The following is an 18,248-nucleotide window of genomic DNA, read 5'->3' on the forward strand; positions in this document are numbered from 1 at the left end:
GTGTGTATGTATGTATATGTGTGTGTGTATGTGTATATATGTGTGTGTATGTATGTGTATATGTTTGTGTATATGTGTATATATGTATGTGTATATGTATGTATCTGTATGTGTATATATGTGTGTATGTATGTATATGTGTGTATATGTGTGTATGTGTACACTGTATATGTATGTATATGTGTGTGACTGTGTGTATGTGTATATATGTGTGTGTGTGTGTGTATATATGTGTGTGTATGTATGTATATGTGTGTGTATGTGTATATATGTGTGTGTATGTATGTATGTATGTATGTATGTATGTGTATATGTAAGTATCTGTATGTGTATATATGTATGTGTGTTTGTGTATATGTGTGTGTGTATATGTGTATGTATGTATATGTGTGTGTGTGTATATGTGTATGTATGTATATGTGTGTGTATGTGTATATGTGTGTGTGTTTAAATCCTGTTTATCAATTCTATTTTCCATAGGATTTGCTTCTCACTGTACAATACTCTGAGGCTCAGTACGGGCATTTTTTGACCCCATTGTCCATGTCACTAAAACAGTAATATAAAATCTAGAACTATCACGCCCCTTGGTTCTTTCCCAGGGAAAAATAAGGGTAAAACGCTTGAGGGTCTATTTTTTATGTTCTGTCAGATAAGAGACTTCTGTTCATATCTCCTGGTGCAACTAAATGTCAGCAGCAGCGGAGCAGCAGAGTAGCCTTCCTGCACTGCCCAGCTGTTCTCCCCCTCTGTATTTGCTCATTATTTGGTCTTCATTGATACACAAACTCAATGCCTCCAAATATACTGTGAAGTATACTCTTTATACTGTGAGAATTATGGCTTTCAAAAGAGACTGGACATAAAAATAAAAAATAAATAACTAAATAAAATAACAGTGTTAATTGGTGATCTGCGTTCTGTGCATTGGATAGCTGGAAGTAAGTTTGCTGCAACTTGTGTTTGTCTGGTCACTTGCCGCACTTGGCTTTATGGTCCCTCTAATATTTTATATATGGTTTATGACAACTGGTGCACAGGGAAAAAGCAGCCAGTCAAAATGTTCCTGTCTAGTAGAGTTAGCACAATTACAGACCACATCTCATTGCTTTTTACAGATGTGTCCAAATGTACAATTTCCAAAATAGCCCCGGTTAGCACGTCACGAACTTTGCGACTTAGCCGCGCCCAGGGTTGTCTTAACAGTAGTGTGGGCCCTGGGCAAAGCGATGCACTGGGGCCCCTACCTATCCATTCACGGGAAAAAAATGTAAATGGTCAATAAAATTAAACCCTCCTGCATGCCCATCAGACCTCCCACACATGCAGAGAGACTCTGTCTGACTGGTCTGAAGCCGGCGGATGAAATGAAACTGGGACTGAGTTGAGTACTCGTCACGGGGGGGATGGGGTGGGGGAGGTTATATCGGAATACAATGCACCGGCGGCCGGCTTATAAAAATATCACATATTTACCAACTGGCCGCGGCTGCAGGGGGGCAGGTTGGTGGGCCCCTACAAGCTTCGGGCCCTTGGGCAACTGCCCAACAAGCCAATGGAAGAGATGGCCCTGGTCACGCCAAAACACTAGCCCCAAGTACCTAGTACACTGTAAGCGAACTAAGACACAATATTAAAGCAAAAGGAGCACAACGGAGGAAGTAGTAGTAAAATTGAGGAAAGAGTACACAATCTGGGGTAAGAAGCCAAAAAAGACAGGTCCACTACAAGTAACCTGTGCCATGCATCGTTCTGCTTAATCTGCAACTTCATACCAATTACTTTGCTCCAAAAAATTATTCTATCTTGTATGCTATATGGGTGCACCGCTGGACGCAGACTCCCTGACCCATACTGCAGATATGCAGTACGTGCTCCGCGTAAACGCATGCAGAGTGGCAGCAGACCGTCAGTGATTGAGCCTGCTGCTGTTTGTGGGCAGAGGGGGCAGTGACAGCCTCTTTTTCCTGAAATTGAGGGGTGTCGCCAACGTTGGGGGGAGGGAAGAGGCTAGGATCCCCGTCGGCTGACGTAGATTTCCTAGCCTCTTTCTCTCAAATGTAGCGGCCGGCCTGCGTGATCCCATTGGTCACTTAGTCAGCCGATGTTTCCGCAGATTATGAAATGTTGCGTTATACTCCTGTAGCCGGCTCCCATAAGATTTGGCCTCCGCAGGTGTGCTATCAGGTGGACGGAGCTCCCGTAATAGCGGCTGGGACACAGACCGCTGCTATTTCCCGGATAGTGTCAGACGGGGTCCTCCAACATCCAGGCGCTTGAGCGGACTTTGTACGGCTGCAGTGAAGCTTAGCGGAGCGGCAGTGTATTAGTGGAGTGTTTTCAAACGGAGTCCGGGTGTGAGACTGTTTGCTGGCAAAGGAGACACAGCTACCATAGGTCAACGCGTTTCGTCTCTATTGCACATGAGACTCTTTCAAGCACCGGTACTAGACTTTGCGGAGCTCAGGGTGAAAGTTTCCTTTGGCGTGAGCTCAGGGAGCATGGCCTGATTGGGGGACGAGGCCATGAAGAAAAAAAAAGAAAAAGAACATAACAAAAGCGCTGCACAGGGGGTTACCATTTTCCGGGGGGTGGATGTTTTAGGCCAAATAATATGGTTCTGCCGCAGTTTATAATGGCAGCGTGCAATAGCAGATGAGTGCCGCCATCAGATTAGATGACACCGCGGCGTGACTGTGCCCTCAGGCTGCAGTGCCCCAAACTCTGACCCTGGGCCCGGTCTGATTACCCACCCTCCAGAGCCAATTTTCGGCTTGAATCAAAGTCTATAGTAGGTTTTGTTACAATAATTTGAAACATTAAATCTCCAACCCAGATTTAGAAGCACCAGGGTGTACAGCGAGCTGAACCCTCTACCCTCTAGCAGTGCATGGAAAGGGAAAACCACCCCTGCCACTGGATGCCACCAGTAATAAAGCAATGTGGTTTAGTATGCCACCGGGTCTACCACGCCACATTACATTATTACTGGTGGCATCAGTGAAGAAAGGTCTGTGGCGTAAGCTCGTCCTATCACGATGATCCTTTTAGGCTGGCAGAGCATGCTGGGAGTTTTAAAGAGTGCCACAAACCGCATACACTTTCATTAGATAGAGGTAACACAATTAGTCGGTGTTAGAAGTTCTCCTATTAATGCTACACAAGAAAATGTCATATATGCATGCACACCATTAAAGAATGCATACAAACCTCAAAATGCAGCAGGTAACATGTTAACATAGGTAACATAGTAAGCAGCATGTCATTTTTTTTTTTAAGGCTGCAAAGTCTTTAAGCATTAAATATCGGCAAGAGACAATGGCACAAGCAATGCATATTGCATGATTCTAGAACACAACAGATCTGCAGCTAATATAATGTACCTGTCAGATAACAAGAGATATAAATGCTTTATGACAGTAATCTGAAAAGATTAATAATAAAGTGCCAGGTGAATAAATGTATTTAAAGCCCTCAACTATATTAGGACCAAGTAATATCCATCCAGCATACACAGTAGGGTCCTTACCGATACAACACACCTCTATTAACAGCAGACAGTTGATTGCACCAAAGTCATAGGCTCAACACGGCTGACCATCAATCCACAAGAGTCAGCTCCCGACAGCTGTGCCACGGAATTTACAAGAGGCAGCACAACAGCTGTACCCACTATAATAACGGATATATCAAAGCGGACAGATTGCCAGCTCTGCTGCTCATGCAACAGATTCCAAACTGAACAACAAACATCCAAGCAGCAACTGCACAAACAGGGGTGCAAGGTTCTCAGTGCAAAAGCATGTAGAAAACAAACAAAGTATAGTTTCTTCCAGCAATCCAGGACATGCATACCTTGTCTCTTCTCGCAACAAGAAAACTGCAACAAGTCTGTTCTGTATAAAATAGAGCATTTTTCTTTTTCAATTTTATTTTTATTGCCAATAAAATGTTACAAATTTACTGACGGTATAATAAAAGATATTTCAACACTTTTGGGTCAATTCAATGACATGCAATCTTATATGTTCCAGCCGAGATACAGGAGATAAGCAGTGAGCACATCTCCTTCATATTTTTCATCCTAACAGCATGTATATTCTAGCACACTCTTACGGGGGTGCGAGACAAAATCACAATGTAAGTCCAGATGCCAGTTCAACGTCACATTGCCAGGATTGTCCCTACATCGCAGGTAATTGAATTGAACTCTCCAAATATAAACTTTGAAGCTGGAGATTTCAGCTGACAAGTAATAATCTGGAGTCTCCCATTCCTTCCTTCCTTCCTTCCCAGCCGCTGACGATAGACTTCAGCATGCTACCCGAGTTGTTGCAGCAATGCTGCTGTACTCCGCAACACATTAAAGCCTAAAGGCTGTGCGTTCGAGATGGGGGTCAATCCAGTTAGGTGCGAGTTTGATTCATGAAACTCGCACAATCTGCACAATGCGCACACCAACAAAAATGCGCAATTGAATCAGAAATGCAAAATCGTGCTACTCGCGGGGAGGGTGTGCAAATTTATAATAGCATGCGGCTTGGGAGAAGGGCATAAAAAAAGTGGAGAAAACATCTAAATGCCTAATTAGTCATTAGGGGAGCTGTCCAAGGGGTTCTGCCCTGGTTAAAGCGACAATTTTTGCTTTCTTTAGTGCTCTTCTCCAATAGATTGACTAAATAATCCCGGTACTAGCATCGCGACCACCAGCATCTCGACAGGAAGTACTAGGGTGAGGGTTATGGTTAGGGAGAAGGGGAGTGTTAGGCTGCAAAGGGGGGTTTGGTTTAAGGGTTGGGTTAGGATACTTACCGACAAGTGTTGGAATCCTAACCCTGTCGGGGTGCTGGCGTCAGGATCTGACTCATATGGGCAGGGGTACCAAGAGGGGGGTAGAGCAAGTACAGATGACTCAGGCTTAGGCTTGTCTGGGGGGCCCGGGCTGGCCATGGAGGCAGAGAACCACCCTACCCTCGGCCACCGCAAAGGTCTTTTTCCCCTCTCTAGCAATGCCACCCACCAGACCGGTCATGGCAGCCTTGCAAATGGGCCCATCACTGTCTAGGCAGAACATGGATTTTATCCCTCACATAACACCTAGAACTTTACTTGGCTGTTGTGTTCGCTTTTAACAAAGTGAAAAATTACTTGAACACTGTAGGGAAGATATTAAATTCTATTAAAAAAAAATATATATATATACACATACTTCAGGAGCGAGGTATTCTGGGGTACCACAAAACGTCTTCATAGTTGCGCCATCCTTTATACCTTCTTTGCAGAGGCCAAAATCCGTTATTTTTATATGTCCGTCTTTGTCCAGCATAAGATTTTCCAACTAAAATGAACAAAATGAAAACAAAAAATTGAATTGTGTCCCATTTAATGCTGAAATGGAATTTTCCTTGTTAATCCGACACTTTAAATACCCAAATCGAACAGAAAACATTGCTTCGCTCTCCGAACCCTCCTACAGTACCTCACTTCTATCAGGGTTCTCACCTCAGACAACACAACGGCTAATTGCAAAATCGCAGACGTTTCCAACACAAACTAAAACACTAATTCACTGTTCCTCATCAAAGAGCTTCGAATGGCGGGAGAAAGGAAGGGTTTATTTATAGTGCCAGGCAGGTAAATGGAGCAGTTCCACAAAGTCTTTCATTACAGATACACTAACTTCATACTGTTTTGTAAACAGTCAGTCAGCACGAGGACAAAAACATTGGCTTAATACTCTGCAGAGGATGCCAAGAACGCACGGAACAGAGGTCAGACTTCAAGACGTGGGGATTCACGGTAATAAGGTCTCCTGGTTCCAATAGGAACTCACTGCAATCACTGCATCGGAGGTTTAAGGTGTATTAAAGTGCAATTCTACAGCGCTACATGGAGACTCTGAGCGTTGTTATTCCCGCCACTGAAACGCTGCAGTCATTTTTTTTTTTTTTACTTAATTGAGCATAATCAATGTGAAACACTAAAATTTGTCTCAGAAATGTTTTTTATTCTTTTATATTTTATTTGTACTTATTAACATTAATTTATAGAGTGACCGAATTATACCAGAGGTTCCCAAACCTGGTCCTCAAGACACACAAACAGTTCAGGTTTTAGAGATATTCATGTTTGGCTGTTGGGGTACCTTAAGGACAGTGTTTGGGAACGTCTGCACTATACATTTAGAGACATTAAACAGCTCCACAGACAGAACTTTTGCTTGGGGCCCTCATTTTATGCAGTAAATCTTTAGGGGCGAATATAAATATATAATATGACCTGCTCATCCCAAACGCTGAGCGGCTGTATCCATATGCAATTTGGCTATGAGCACGTGTGCTAAATCCAAATCATCTGGCCATTTAGCCCTTGGGTTGTATAACTGCAGAAATTATAGCTGTGAAATGCAAAACACACAACCTCTCACCATCATAAAGACAATTAAGCAATACATACAGTATAAATGCATTACATCTTGCTCCCCACTGCATGTAGTGTACAAATGTGAATTATCCCAGTGTTTAAAGAGGCATTGCTGACGAAAGCCAACATTACTTTGACACGTTGTCCTACGGCTAGGGCAAAAATATATATCAAATGTATGCAATAAAAAAAAAAAACATAAAAGTGAAATTTGGATTAGATGCAGCAATTTGTGGGACGTCGGTTGCTCATTCTAGATACAGTCTCCACACACGCAGGCATCCTACACACACGTAGGCATCCTACACACACGCAGGCATCCTACACACACGCAGGCAACCCACACTTTTCAGACAGATAGACAAACGCAACTCATATCCTTTGAAAAAACACAAAGGCAATCTACACACTCCGGACACAAACAGATACACACACAGGCACCCCACACAGCCCAAACACACACACTCCTCATCTGCTTTCGGACACAAATACAACTCACACACAGACATCCCATACATTCTAGACACACACACACAGTGTTGGCCTGTATACATACACACCCAGGCACATATACACACACAGGCATCAAAAGAGAATACTGTGTTTGATCTGTGAATCTTAAACATGAACCAATGTGTCTCTGTCAAAACTAGACATTCGCACTTTAAGGCTTCTGCAACATAAAAAGGGGACATTGTTCTCAAACTTTCTTTTACATTACAAAATGAGTCCAATGCTTGTCTTCCCAATTTAGTGCTCTACCTAATTAAAACAAAATAATATATATATATATATATATATATATATATATTATTTGCAAAACATCAAAATATTACCAGCTATCACATTTAGGAAATACCTTTAAATCTCTGTAAACTACATTTTTCTCGGAGTGAAGATAATCTAATGCAGAGACAATCTCTGCACCATAAAACCGTGCTCGATCTTCTGAAAATATACGTTCTCTTGATAGATGGAAGAATAACTGAAAGTAAGACAAACATTTAATTAGCAATTAATGATTTCATTAATAAACTTAACCACGTTATTAAAATGCAAATATTTGTTACAGAAAGCAGAGATGGCCTACACTGTGGACTTTTGTGACCAAGCAGACATTGTCATTTTGAATATTAAAAAGCCCATTAGCAAAGTACACCATTCAGTAGAGTACCATTCTTTCTACCGCTGTCCTATAATGACCTCACCTCCTCCAAATGCCCTCCTGTTACTCATATTTATGTCCTATAATGCTCTCACAATACAATGAGCTGGAAACGTGACCTAGTGGCCAGGGTGAGAATGAGGTCACTGGAGGCGTGGCCAAAGTCTGAAAATGTGTCAGACAATAGTCTACCCTCCAACATGACCCCTTCCACCCGGTACAAAATGCTCTGCTCCTGGACTTCCCACCTAATTGATTGAAGCCACCTGTGTTGAACTAGTTAATAGATGAGGCAGGTGTTTCACCACAGGTGTCTGCAATCATCAATTAAGAGAGAAATCCAGGAGCAGAGCATTTTGTACTGGATGGAAGGGGTCATATTGGAGGGTCTGCAATAGGCAAAGGGGCACAGTCACAAACCTCCAAGTTTGCTCATAGCCTGCACATAAAAATGACATAAAACCATATCTAGCATATGCAGGACAAGTAAATAAAAACTGCTGGGAGGTGAGCCTACATCAATTCTATGGGCGCGATTCAATTCAACGCGAATTGAATAGTGCCGGAAGTGAGCTCCCGGAGCTATTCAATTCAGTGCGCTGTGTGGTCAATGAATGCCGGTTATCGTGGTCATCGCACCTTAATAAGGGTGTTAAGGCGCGGTAACCGGCATTCTCTGTCCAAAGTGCCGGCGCGCGGCTGTTAGCGCCGTGCTATGCAGAGAAACAGCCGTACACCCAGCACTTTGGTCGGATTTCTCTTCGCATACCCAAGGGGGTGCGAGAAGAAATCCTTAGCGCGCTCAAACAGCGTGGTTTACTGAATAGCTTCGGGAGTCCCTCCCGTCGCTATTCAATAGCGCGTTGAATTGAATTTCCCCCATAGATACAGATGGGCTCGATTCAAATGCCCGAGATGTAAATAGCGCCGGGAGATAGCTCCCGGAGCTATTCAATTCTGCGCAGTGTGTAGTCGGAGAATGCCCGTTCTCGCAACTAAACACCCTGTTTAAGGCGCGAGAACGGGCATTCCCCTACCTAAATTCCTGGTGCGATGCTGTTTTCCCAGGCACGAAGGGCAGAAAACAGCCTTGTGCCTGGACTCTTTTTCCAGTGTCTTTGTCCAGTGACTCAATTAACATGTAAACCTGTGCAATGTCAGGTAGACACTAGACGATGTGTACTGTCGTACCCGTGGTACACATCAGAATGATGTAATGAAGGACAAAACGATCCCTCGCCGCCGCATGTGATATCGTCGCCAAGTGATCCGGCCAATATGGCGTTCCGATTCGGCTGGAAACGACATATCAGACCTACATCGCTCCAGTGTGTACCCAGCTTGTCTCTGCTAGATTTTATCAGGGCCAGATTAACAATGGGTTGGATTGAAATACAGCTCCAGGCCTCCACAAAAAATAGGCAAATCATCATGGCAGTATGGTGATAATCAGCTGCCCAGCTAGGCACACAGTTGGCCCCATAAATCATTAGTATTGAAATTGAATTTCAAGTTTTTTTCACAAAATTCTGCAAATGTATTGGGGAGACATTGGGGCTGATGGTGTATGGGATGTACACGGTCACGTGGCTCTGGCCACACCCACACAGCACTGGTCAAAGCTCCCACCCCCCTTCTCAGTATAGGCCCTTGAACATTTTCCCTTAGCCCTTAATCTTGCTCTGGAAATGATACGGCATGACACACAGTGTAGTAGCAATCTGTCATAGCTTTCTATTTCATAACTTGCCTCTTAGACCTCAGATTTGGTCAGCATTCTAGGAGATATTTTTCTTTCCCTCTACACCGACCAAAGCTCATTTGCTTATTAAGGGCCTGATACAGAGCTGAACGTAAATTGGACATAATTACAACCAAACTGCATTACGTGCATTGAACTAAATGCATATATTCATCCTAATACAGAGTTGCAGGCATCTATGCAACCAACCTTATCTGTACTCCTGGTTTCACCACCATCATTATCACTATGCTCTTGAATCAGCCATGCCATTGGTGCAACAGATCCACCTGAAATCAGGCCTGTGTACATACAACTCTGCATGGCCCACAATTCTGGCAACTCGACACAACTCTGCTAAACTGTGCCCACTTACACCCAATCAGCAATTGGAGATGTCAGTAGGGTAATGTAATTATTTATTACCAGTTATTTATATAGCGCACACATATTCCGCAGCGTTTCACAGAGAATATTTGTCCATTCACATCAGTCCCTGCCCCAGTGGAGCTTACACTCTATGGCCCTCATTCAGAGCCGCTCGTAAGCGGCAGTACGCTCGTTCCGAGCGATATTTGCACATCTGCGCATGCGTACGGTTTTTAGTACGCATGCGCGAACCAGTCAGTGCGGCCGAAAATCGTTTGTTCGCTATATAGCGAGTGCCTGCTAATTTGAGTGACAGAATGAGGCGTATGTGGGTGGTAACAGGGGAAGGTGCTTGAAAAGGGGGAGTGGAGATCAGAACGCAGGCGTGCTTAAAGGTCAAAGCGGGTGTTTTATGGGTGTGCATAATTAATACAGCAGCGTCATTCACCACGTCACTGGGTTATTTTATAGTCAGAACTGCTCGCAATATTGTGGTTGAAAAAACCAACCACAAGAATAGCGAGCAGTTCATACGCTGTTCGATGTACTCGATTAATCTAATAAATAGCGGACATGACGTATGATGCGAGCGGCCAGGGGGCGTTTTTATCAAATAAACGAGCGTATGTTTTGCTCGCTCGTTCAGACATGGAGGCGGCAACAGACCGCAAAGAGCGAACGGTTCATTTGAATAGCCACCCCCCTTTTTATGAACGAGCGAGCGCTAATTGCGAGCGGCTCTGAATGAGGGCCTATATTCCCTACCACATGCTCACAAACATACACACTAGGGTTAATTTTTGTTGGGAGCCAATTAACCTACCAGTATATTTTTGGAGTGTGGGAGGAAACCGGAGTACCCGGAGGAAACCCACGCAAGCACAGGGAGAATATACAAACTCCACACATGTAGGGCCGTGGTGGGAATCAAACCTCCGATCTCAGTGCTGTGAGGCAGTAATGCTAACCATTACACCATCTGTGCTGCCTAATTAGATATGTTCTTTTATTCCTGCTATCTCTATGCTCAATGCTGTAAAGCCCATTCAATTAACATTACTAGAACGGTTTGTAAAACCTGCAGCTTCTCTGTAGAATACAGCTAAAAGCGAATAGGATACCATGTTTCAAAGCCTAAACATTGGAATGGTGAATGTCATAAGCATTTGCTCCTTTTGTGCACAGAACCCAGTTGTGCCATGTTTCAAAGAGGTTGTGTCATTTCCCAGGCAGCTGTACAACTGATCTGTACGACACTGTAGACGTTGCAGGATGCCACCAGCGTGCAGTTCAATATGCGCATTTACATTTTCTAAGTTTAGTTCCACTTTTAAACGAGAACAATCGTAAGAGCTGCTGCAGAAAGACTTCAGAATTTACCTCTCCTCCATTTGCATATTCCATAACAAAACATAACCGATCGTGAGTCTGAAAGGAATATTTTAATGCCTGGAAAAAGAAACAGAAAAGAATAGAAAATGAGTTTCGGCAGCATAGGAAAAGATTTGCAGGACGGAATTTTATGATATGTGTTCGTGACTAAAACATTAACAAGAGCAGAAAACATTCTATATTGGAAACAGTTGGGACCAATCAGTATGATGCAGCAATCAGAGTAGATAGAGATCAGGGATGAGTCCTTTGGTAGGTTTAGGGATGAGAAAGGGCCTCATTCTGGCAGGGTTTTGAAGATGGCATTGAAACGCTTGGGAGAGAAAGAAGGGCGGAAAAAATTACTATGAAGCAATTTTCAAAGCCGCAACATTGTCTATATTTTTCGGTAACTGGATTTAAAGAGGTACTATTATTAGGTACACAGCCAGTATTTAGTATTAGTACCCCTCTAAAAACAGCAGTTAAAACCTACAAAGACTTTGCAAAGAGCCACTTAGTAATTTTACTCCTAGATGTTGTCAGTGTCGGACTGGAGCATGAAGGGCCCACTCGAGGAATGCAGTGGTAGGGGCCCATGCTTTGGGGTGTGGTCAGTTGCCACAGGGAATGAGGCCAGCCTCCAGAGAGGCCTGTACGGACATTAGAGTCCATGTAACTGACCCTTTAATAAAGTAACAATAAAAAAGTAACAATGTATAATGCAAGTACACAGTCTGAAACCTGACAGAGCAAGTGGTGGGGCCCTCAGGCAGGGGGGCCCAGCGGGGATTCCCCCTGTACACCTGCGGGCCAGTCCAACCCTGGATGTTGTGACTGAAGGACAGGTTGGATTCAAGAGTGACATCCAGGTGGGAAGTAATCTGGAAGCCGACTGCCTAAATACCGGCAGCCGGCTTCCCGACTGTCATAACCCGGCAAGGGTGAAATGCCGAACGTCTAAATGTAGACGCCCGCAATTCCCCGACGCCGGGAGACCGGCGCCCGGCATCACGATCATAGTGATGCCGGGCGCCGCGAGCGGACAGACGCGGGGGGGTTAGGTTTAGGGCTACCGGGGGGGACTTAGGGTTAGGCACCCCCTGGGAGGATTAGGGTTAGGCTAGGGGGATGGAGGGTTAGGGTTAGGCACCCCCAGGGGGGACTTAGGGCTAGGCACCCCCCCGGGGGACATAGGTTTAGGCAGTGGGGAAGGGGGTGGTTAGGGTTAGGCACTTGGGGGGGAAGTTAGGGTTAGGCACCCCTAAGGAGGGTTAGGGTTAGGGGGGTTAGGTTAGTAGATACTCACCTATCCACGATCGGGATTTCCAGCGCTGGCGGGCTTCCGCTGCTCGGAACTCTGCTGATGTCGGCCTGCCGCTGATGGGAATCGAACCGCCGGCCATGCGGCCGGAGGTATTTCATACCCATTCCCATCCAGGTAGTAGACATGAGGAACAGATGGGAGTGACAGTGCTGTACATGGAGTGAGGGATGTAGGAAGGTCTGGAGACTGGAAAGTTGTTTAGTTCAGTTTTTAGATAGGTTGAACATCTGGAAAAGTCGAACCAACCACGTGGTGTTAGCAGAGGCATAGCTGGACACATGTGGCAAGAGAGGAGGTCAAAAAGTAGGGGGTCTGGAATATAATTTGGTTATCATTGGTACAGAACTTCTAGTGGAGACCGTTGGAGTTGACAAATGTATCAAGGGAGGTTGTGCACAGTGTGAAGAGCAGATGGCAATAGCCGAAGCACTGTGGGACACCTACAGGTAGAATGGGAAATGGGGAGCGGGGACAGGAGGTAGAATCAGAAGGTCTGGTTGGAAATCTAGGAAGTGAACCAGGAAAGAATGATTACATGGAGGCCAATGAAGCAAATAGTAGTCAATGACTTACAGAAGACGATTGCCCTCAAAAGTTTTCATACTCTAAATACCATGTATGGTCCTTTATTAAAAGCCAACTCCAGTTTTTTTCAAAATATTATTGTATTCCTTTATAATAAATCAATACTACCGATAAAATCAATAACAAGAAGCCCTTAGACACTGGCGTGCCACCTCTGATGTCATAACTAATGATGGAGCATTCAAACTTTCAGCATGAAGTCAGTGTGAATAACACCCAATCAGCAGGGAGCCATGTTACAGTAGCCTAGACTGTGGTATGTGTCACATGGTCCTATCAGTATCTCTGACTTGAAAAGCTATGGTGCTAGATGGGGTGGGGGGCTCTATTATAATACGTATTATGTTTGGTTACATGGAATGCTGCGGTAGATTGAAAATCAGCTGGTTGCTGCCGCCAGGAAGAGTTTCCAAAAACTTTCTGTATAAAGCTTCAAAAAGATGCGGCACCGAATAGGTCGCCCAATTATAATCCAATATTTATTCACAGAGGTACAAGACATCGCTCAGCTAATGGCTGGTCTAGGCTAAAAACAATGCAATGGCTTAGGCTAGGTGACGTAAATATGGCTTAGCTGTACCGTTATACCTGCATAAAATATGCATAAGCACTTACCGTTAGGAAAGGATGTCTAGAGTTCTGTAAGACACGGTTTTCAGTCAGTGTGTGGGCTACTTCATCCTGTTATAAAAAAAAATAAATGACACATACCAAATATACTAACGAAAACTGTACAAAAATGGAAAAAAAAATAAAAAATCTTAGTATTTGTAAAAGAAGAGCAAATGTATGTAGGCCTCTTTATCCCAAACAGTTTTTTTATTTATATATATTTTTTTTTAAAAAGCTATTATACACGGAATAATGTGCATAGAAGGTTATTAATGATCATTTAGTGACATAAAAGACATATGACTGCATGACAGCTCAATAATGACCTATAGCAGAGGTTCCCAAACGCGGTCCTCAAGGCTCTCCAAGCAGTTCAGGTTTTGGAAATAGCCATGGTTGAGCACAGGTGGTTAAATCAAATTGACTGAGATACTAATTAAGTCACCTGTGCTCAACCATGGATCTCTCTAAAACCTGAACTGTTGGGGAGCCTTGAGGACCACGTTTGGGAACCTATGACCTATAGTATTGACGGCAACGTGATATATTATAGGCATCTAGTGGTCCTTGGTCCTATACATCAAGAAGCCAGATTATGGAGTCCACAAACTCCTACAAATCAACTTATTAGATCACAAAACAAAAGATTTATGTGTTGACACAGCTCTAATAGAAGGTTACTGCTGGTAATATGTCACAAACTACTACAGATGTGTCTTCATCCTTTTTAAGCCATATGGCGCAAGGCGCCTGGAGCTACTACTAATGGTAGCATTTCCCATGCTGCACACACTCTTCAATTTTGCATCTTAGTACATATATGAAGGTCGATTCAATTAGCCACGTGGCGGGGAAATTGCAGCTGCAGTGGCATCGCCTCTCACCCCCTTGAACGCCCGATCTCGCCCTGGCCCCATTGATTTTTGTAAGCAGCCCTCTGGGACGGCCAGCAAAAAGCAGAGAGTCTACTGTAAGTGCGGTACATAGGCACACTTAGAGGTGTCTTTTCTCATCTAGCCTCAATTCGCCATGCAGCATGAATATGCCTGGCGTGAGTGAGCCGCCAAGTCCCGTGCAACTCCTAGCATTGGGTGTCTTTATTTAATCATAAATGCACCTAAATCTCAATGTGGGTGGACTAGGACGCACCAGGAGACTCCGCTGATTCATTTGATATGTGACACTCGTACCTCTGTGTGCGACAGAGTCTGAAAACGGAACTGGCTGTGGAAAAAAAGCTGCGACCGCTGCATCATAGCACTTTATATGCCGATTGTGAGACTCAGTCGCACACAGATATACAAGTGTCACATATCAAATTAATCAGCACAGTCTCCTGGTGCGTCCTAGTCCACCCACATTGAGATTTAGATGCATTTATGGTAAAAAGAAGATGCCAAAAAGACACCCAACGTCAGTAGAGTCTCACTGGACCTGGTGCGCCGAGAGGTTCTTTTTAGCGCAACCTGCAGAAAGATGTATAAGTATGACACATCTGTAGTATATGGACGTATATACAGTATGGATCTGATATGAATGGACCTACAGAAGACTCCTTTTCCTTTTAAACAGTTGAAATCGTATTTCCAATATTCAATAATGAACAGACAATTGATGACGTGTTTACTATGCCGTTCTAACAAATTAATGTAGATTGTAAGATTTCGGATATAAAACGTTACACCCCCAACACTGAGGGCCTGATTCACTACGGATCGCTATCGCAGCTGTGATTACGCACGCAGATCTGCTGCAAAGTATGCTAATGTCTGCAATCGCAAAGCCAGCATAGAGACGCCAACTACCGATTTCGCACATCCGTAATACCTAGCAGACCTGCTTATACATCGGTACCATCAAGTAACATCAGCCCCTCACTGACAATTACAGCAGGTCTGACCTTACCTATAAACTGCTAACCTCATCGCACGCAGTGAGTACTCAAGCTGCGTATGCCGTTACAGTAGCTAAGTTATGCCCGCCCATGCAACTACGGACAGGCACGCCTGCATTTCTCATACCACTCCCCCGTCACCACCCCTGACGTCCCGTCTCTTGATCTGCGATGGCTTTGTATCTGCGGTGCATACGCATGCCCAGTACGCAACATCGGCCAATCTGAATACGTGGTTTCAGTTCCGATCTGTAATGAATCAGGCCTTGAGTTCAGTACCCATATTATGGTCGATACAGTATTTCTAGAAAACCTCAAATATACATATAAGATTTACAGAAGTGCACAGGATCATTTTAAAGAAAACAAAGTTTCCCAAAGAACTGATTGTCCCAAAGAACATGGAAATGGCATTTACAGGGCAGCCAGAGAGTGAATGCTCCGCCAGCTAGGTGTGTACAGAATAACATGGGCTTTTGCTGGCTCGGAACATTCACCTATGGACTGAACACAGGTATGTCTGCAGGTGATGTCTGTGTATCAGTAAGAGCCGTGCCATGCTCCAACAACTAGGGGTAAGGCGCCGAAACACAGGCTGCAATGTACATAACTGATAATCACCGCCAAGAACGCAAAAGGGTCACCTGGTGCGGTCACATATTAAAGACGAGTTGGATTTTAGAGGTAGTTATCCTGGTCATGTACTACCAAGAAATTATTATTATTATTATTTGTTTTAATGTCATAGTAAATGTCATAGTCTTTCAGAACAAGAAAATAATATACCATTAAATGGGTAATGTCTCAAAGTGCAAATTCGCGCGACTCACCTTCGCAACAATTACTTCTTTTTTTAAAATTTTCATAGCGTAATATCTTCCTGTCGCCTTCTCTTTGACTAAAATGACTTTTCCAAAGGTTCCTTTCCCCAATAGCTTTAGATATTCAAATTCATTCATTGTCTGTGGATATCAAAAACAAAAAACACAATGAGGTCCCTTGTGTTCTTATTTTTGTACCATCCCGCCACCGAACACGTTCGCCACTGAGGATTAAAACAGTTCAAACACCACAAGAACAAAGCGAATAGGTATTTCAAAAGACCCAGACATCTTAGAAGCAAATCTGACTTTGTGGATAGACTTCAATCTGAAGACCCCAAAACTGAAACTTTCCTATATGAAGCATAAAAAGTAAATATGGACCATTGCAGGCTTAACATGACATTACTCTGAAGTTATGTGAGGTAAAAAACAAAAAGGTGGGATCACCAATACAAATAAATGAGGACAATGGGCCGGATTCTGTGGTGGTGAACGTGCAGTTGAGCAATTTTTTTTTGCTACTGCGCAAAGGCCACTGTTGTGAACGGAGTCGCTTGTAATAGAGCTGGCGGCAGACCGCCATGGGTGATCCTGGAAGGTGGCCTGAAGTGAATGCACAAAGTGAAGCCGTCTCATGGGCGTTATGGGAGTGTCAAGAGCGTGTCGTGACTGCGTTCTCAAACCAAATCCGCAGCTATAGAGGCCATGTTTACAGAACGTTCAGAAGGAGATACTGCGCCAGCCACAGGGAGCCGTGTGTGTATATGTTCATTGCGATAATACGCCAGTGGTGGATGAGTACACCGGCGGATTGCCATTGTCTACAGACATTGAACGCAGGAGTCTCAGGGCTTGCAATCTCCTGCACTCGCAATTACAGAAGGGGAAGGCTGAGACTAACATTTGCATATTATCACAGCAACGAATCGGAAAGACAATGCAGCCGCATATACGTTAAGTGTCCACCTCCAATCCAGGACCACTGTCCTTTGTGTATCTGACACAGGTCAAAAAGCTAAAACTGCAATGCAAAGCATGTTCAGTATTGCTGACTATTTCTGAGCAAATCTCAATCTTTAGTTTTGCAATGTTCAAGGTGTATAAAGCACATATATTCTTTGCAAGCGCCGCTGTCTCTGAAGGATAGAAGACAGTATAAACGCACCAGTTATTTCAAGTACATTATCTATGTCAGGAAATACAGGCTTACATATTCGTACAGCAAGCATTAGGTGGTGGAAATATGGAGCAAAAGAGTAAATGCAACAAAGTTAACTTACTACTTTGTGTTTTGGTTTTGAAAGAGAGACTTCCATTTCCTCTGCACCGGAATTATCACTCGGGGAGCCAGACCTAAAATCCATCATTTCTTCCTCCTGTTTTTTAAGGCTGTCGGCTACTGCCTGGATGGCTTTTATCCATTCTTCCCTGGAAAAACGCATGTGAAAGATAAACATCCAGGTTACAAAATAATCTATCTAGGAACCACGAACAGTCAAAACCATCGGATTTGGAGTTTATAAAACGTAGAACATAAGAAAACTGCAGAGACTCACGAGCGACCATTGGTGCAGCTCAATTTAAAACTTTTTTCTTTTTTATTATTATTATCATCCTTTATTTATATGGCGCCACAAGTGTTCCGCAGCGCCTTACACACAGGGCCGGATTGATGGCCACATGGGCCTGGAGCTGAAAATGACCAAAGGGCCTATTATGCGAAGCAGAGGAGGCGTGTCCAGTGCTGTGCGGGTGTGCCCAGTGCCATGTGGGCGTGTACCCCCTATTCTCTCTGCTCCAATGTCTACCTAAATATGTAAAAGGAAAAAAATCCTTCATTTTGTGAGGTAAATAGAAATTTTACTACTTATGATTTATGGCTGGCAGTGTGGAGAGCAGATGGCCAGTCAGCATCATGTTGTAATGACAATGGGCCT

The 18,248-nt window shown here is 43.9% G+C and overlaps 1 protein-coding gene across 2 annotated transcripts in view; it reads right to left on the reverse strand.

Moving 5' to 3' along the window:
• Positions 1-18,248, reverse strand: part of AKT1 (AKT serine/threonine kinase 1) — a 128,522-nt gene that overhangs the window by 15,248 nt on the left and 95,026 nt on the right. For both annotated transcript variants that reach the window (XM_088473696.1, XM_088473694.1), the window contains 6 exons: positions 17,592-17,739; positions 16,318-16,449; positions 13,597-13,662; positions 11,079-11,147; positions 7,283-7,408; positions 5,210-5,338 (listed from right to left, as the gene is read on the reverse strand). In XM_088473696.1, the coding sequence (XP_088329822.1) occupies positions 5,210-5,338; positions 7,283-7,408; positions 11,079-11,147; positions 13,597-13,662; positions 16,318-16,449; positions 17,592-17,739 (670 nt within the window). The remainder of the gene's footprint in view (positions 1-5,209; positions 5,339-7,282; positions 7,409-11,078; positions 11,148-13,596; positions 13,663-16,317; positions 16,450-17,591; positions 17,740-18,248) is intronic.

This window comes from Taudactylus pleione, unplaced genomic scaffold (assembly GCF_031769625.1).
Source record: "Taudactylus pleione unplaced genomic scaffold, aTauple2 ptg000139l, whole genome shotgun sequence".
NCBI lineage: Eukaryota > Metazoa > Chordata > Amphibia > Anura > Myobatrachidae > Taudactylus > Taudactylus pleione.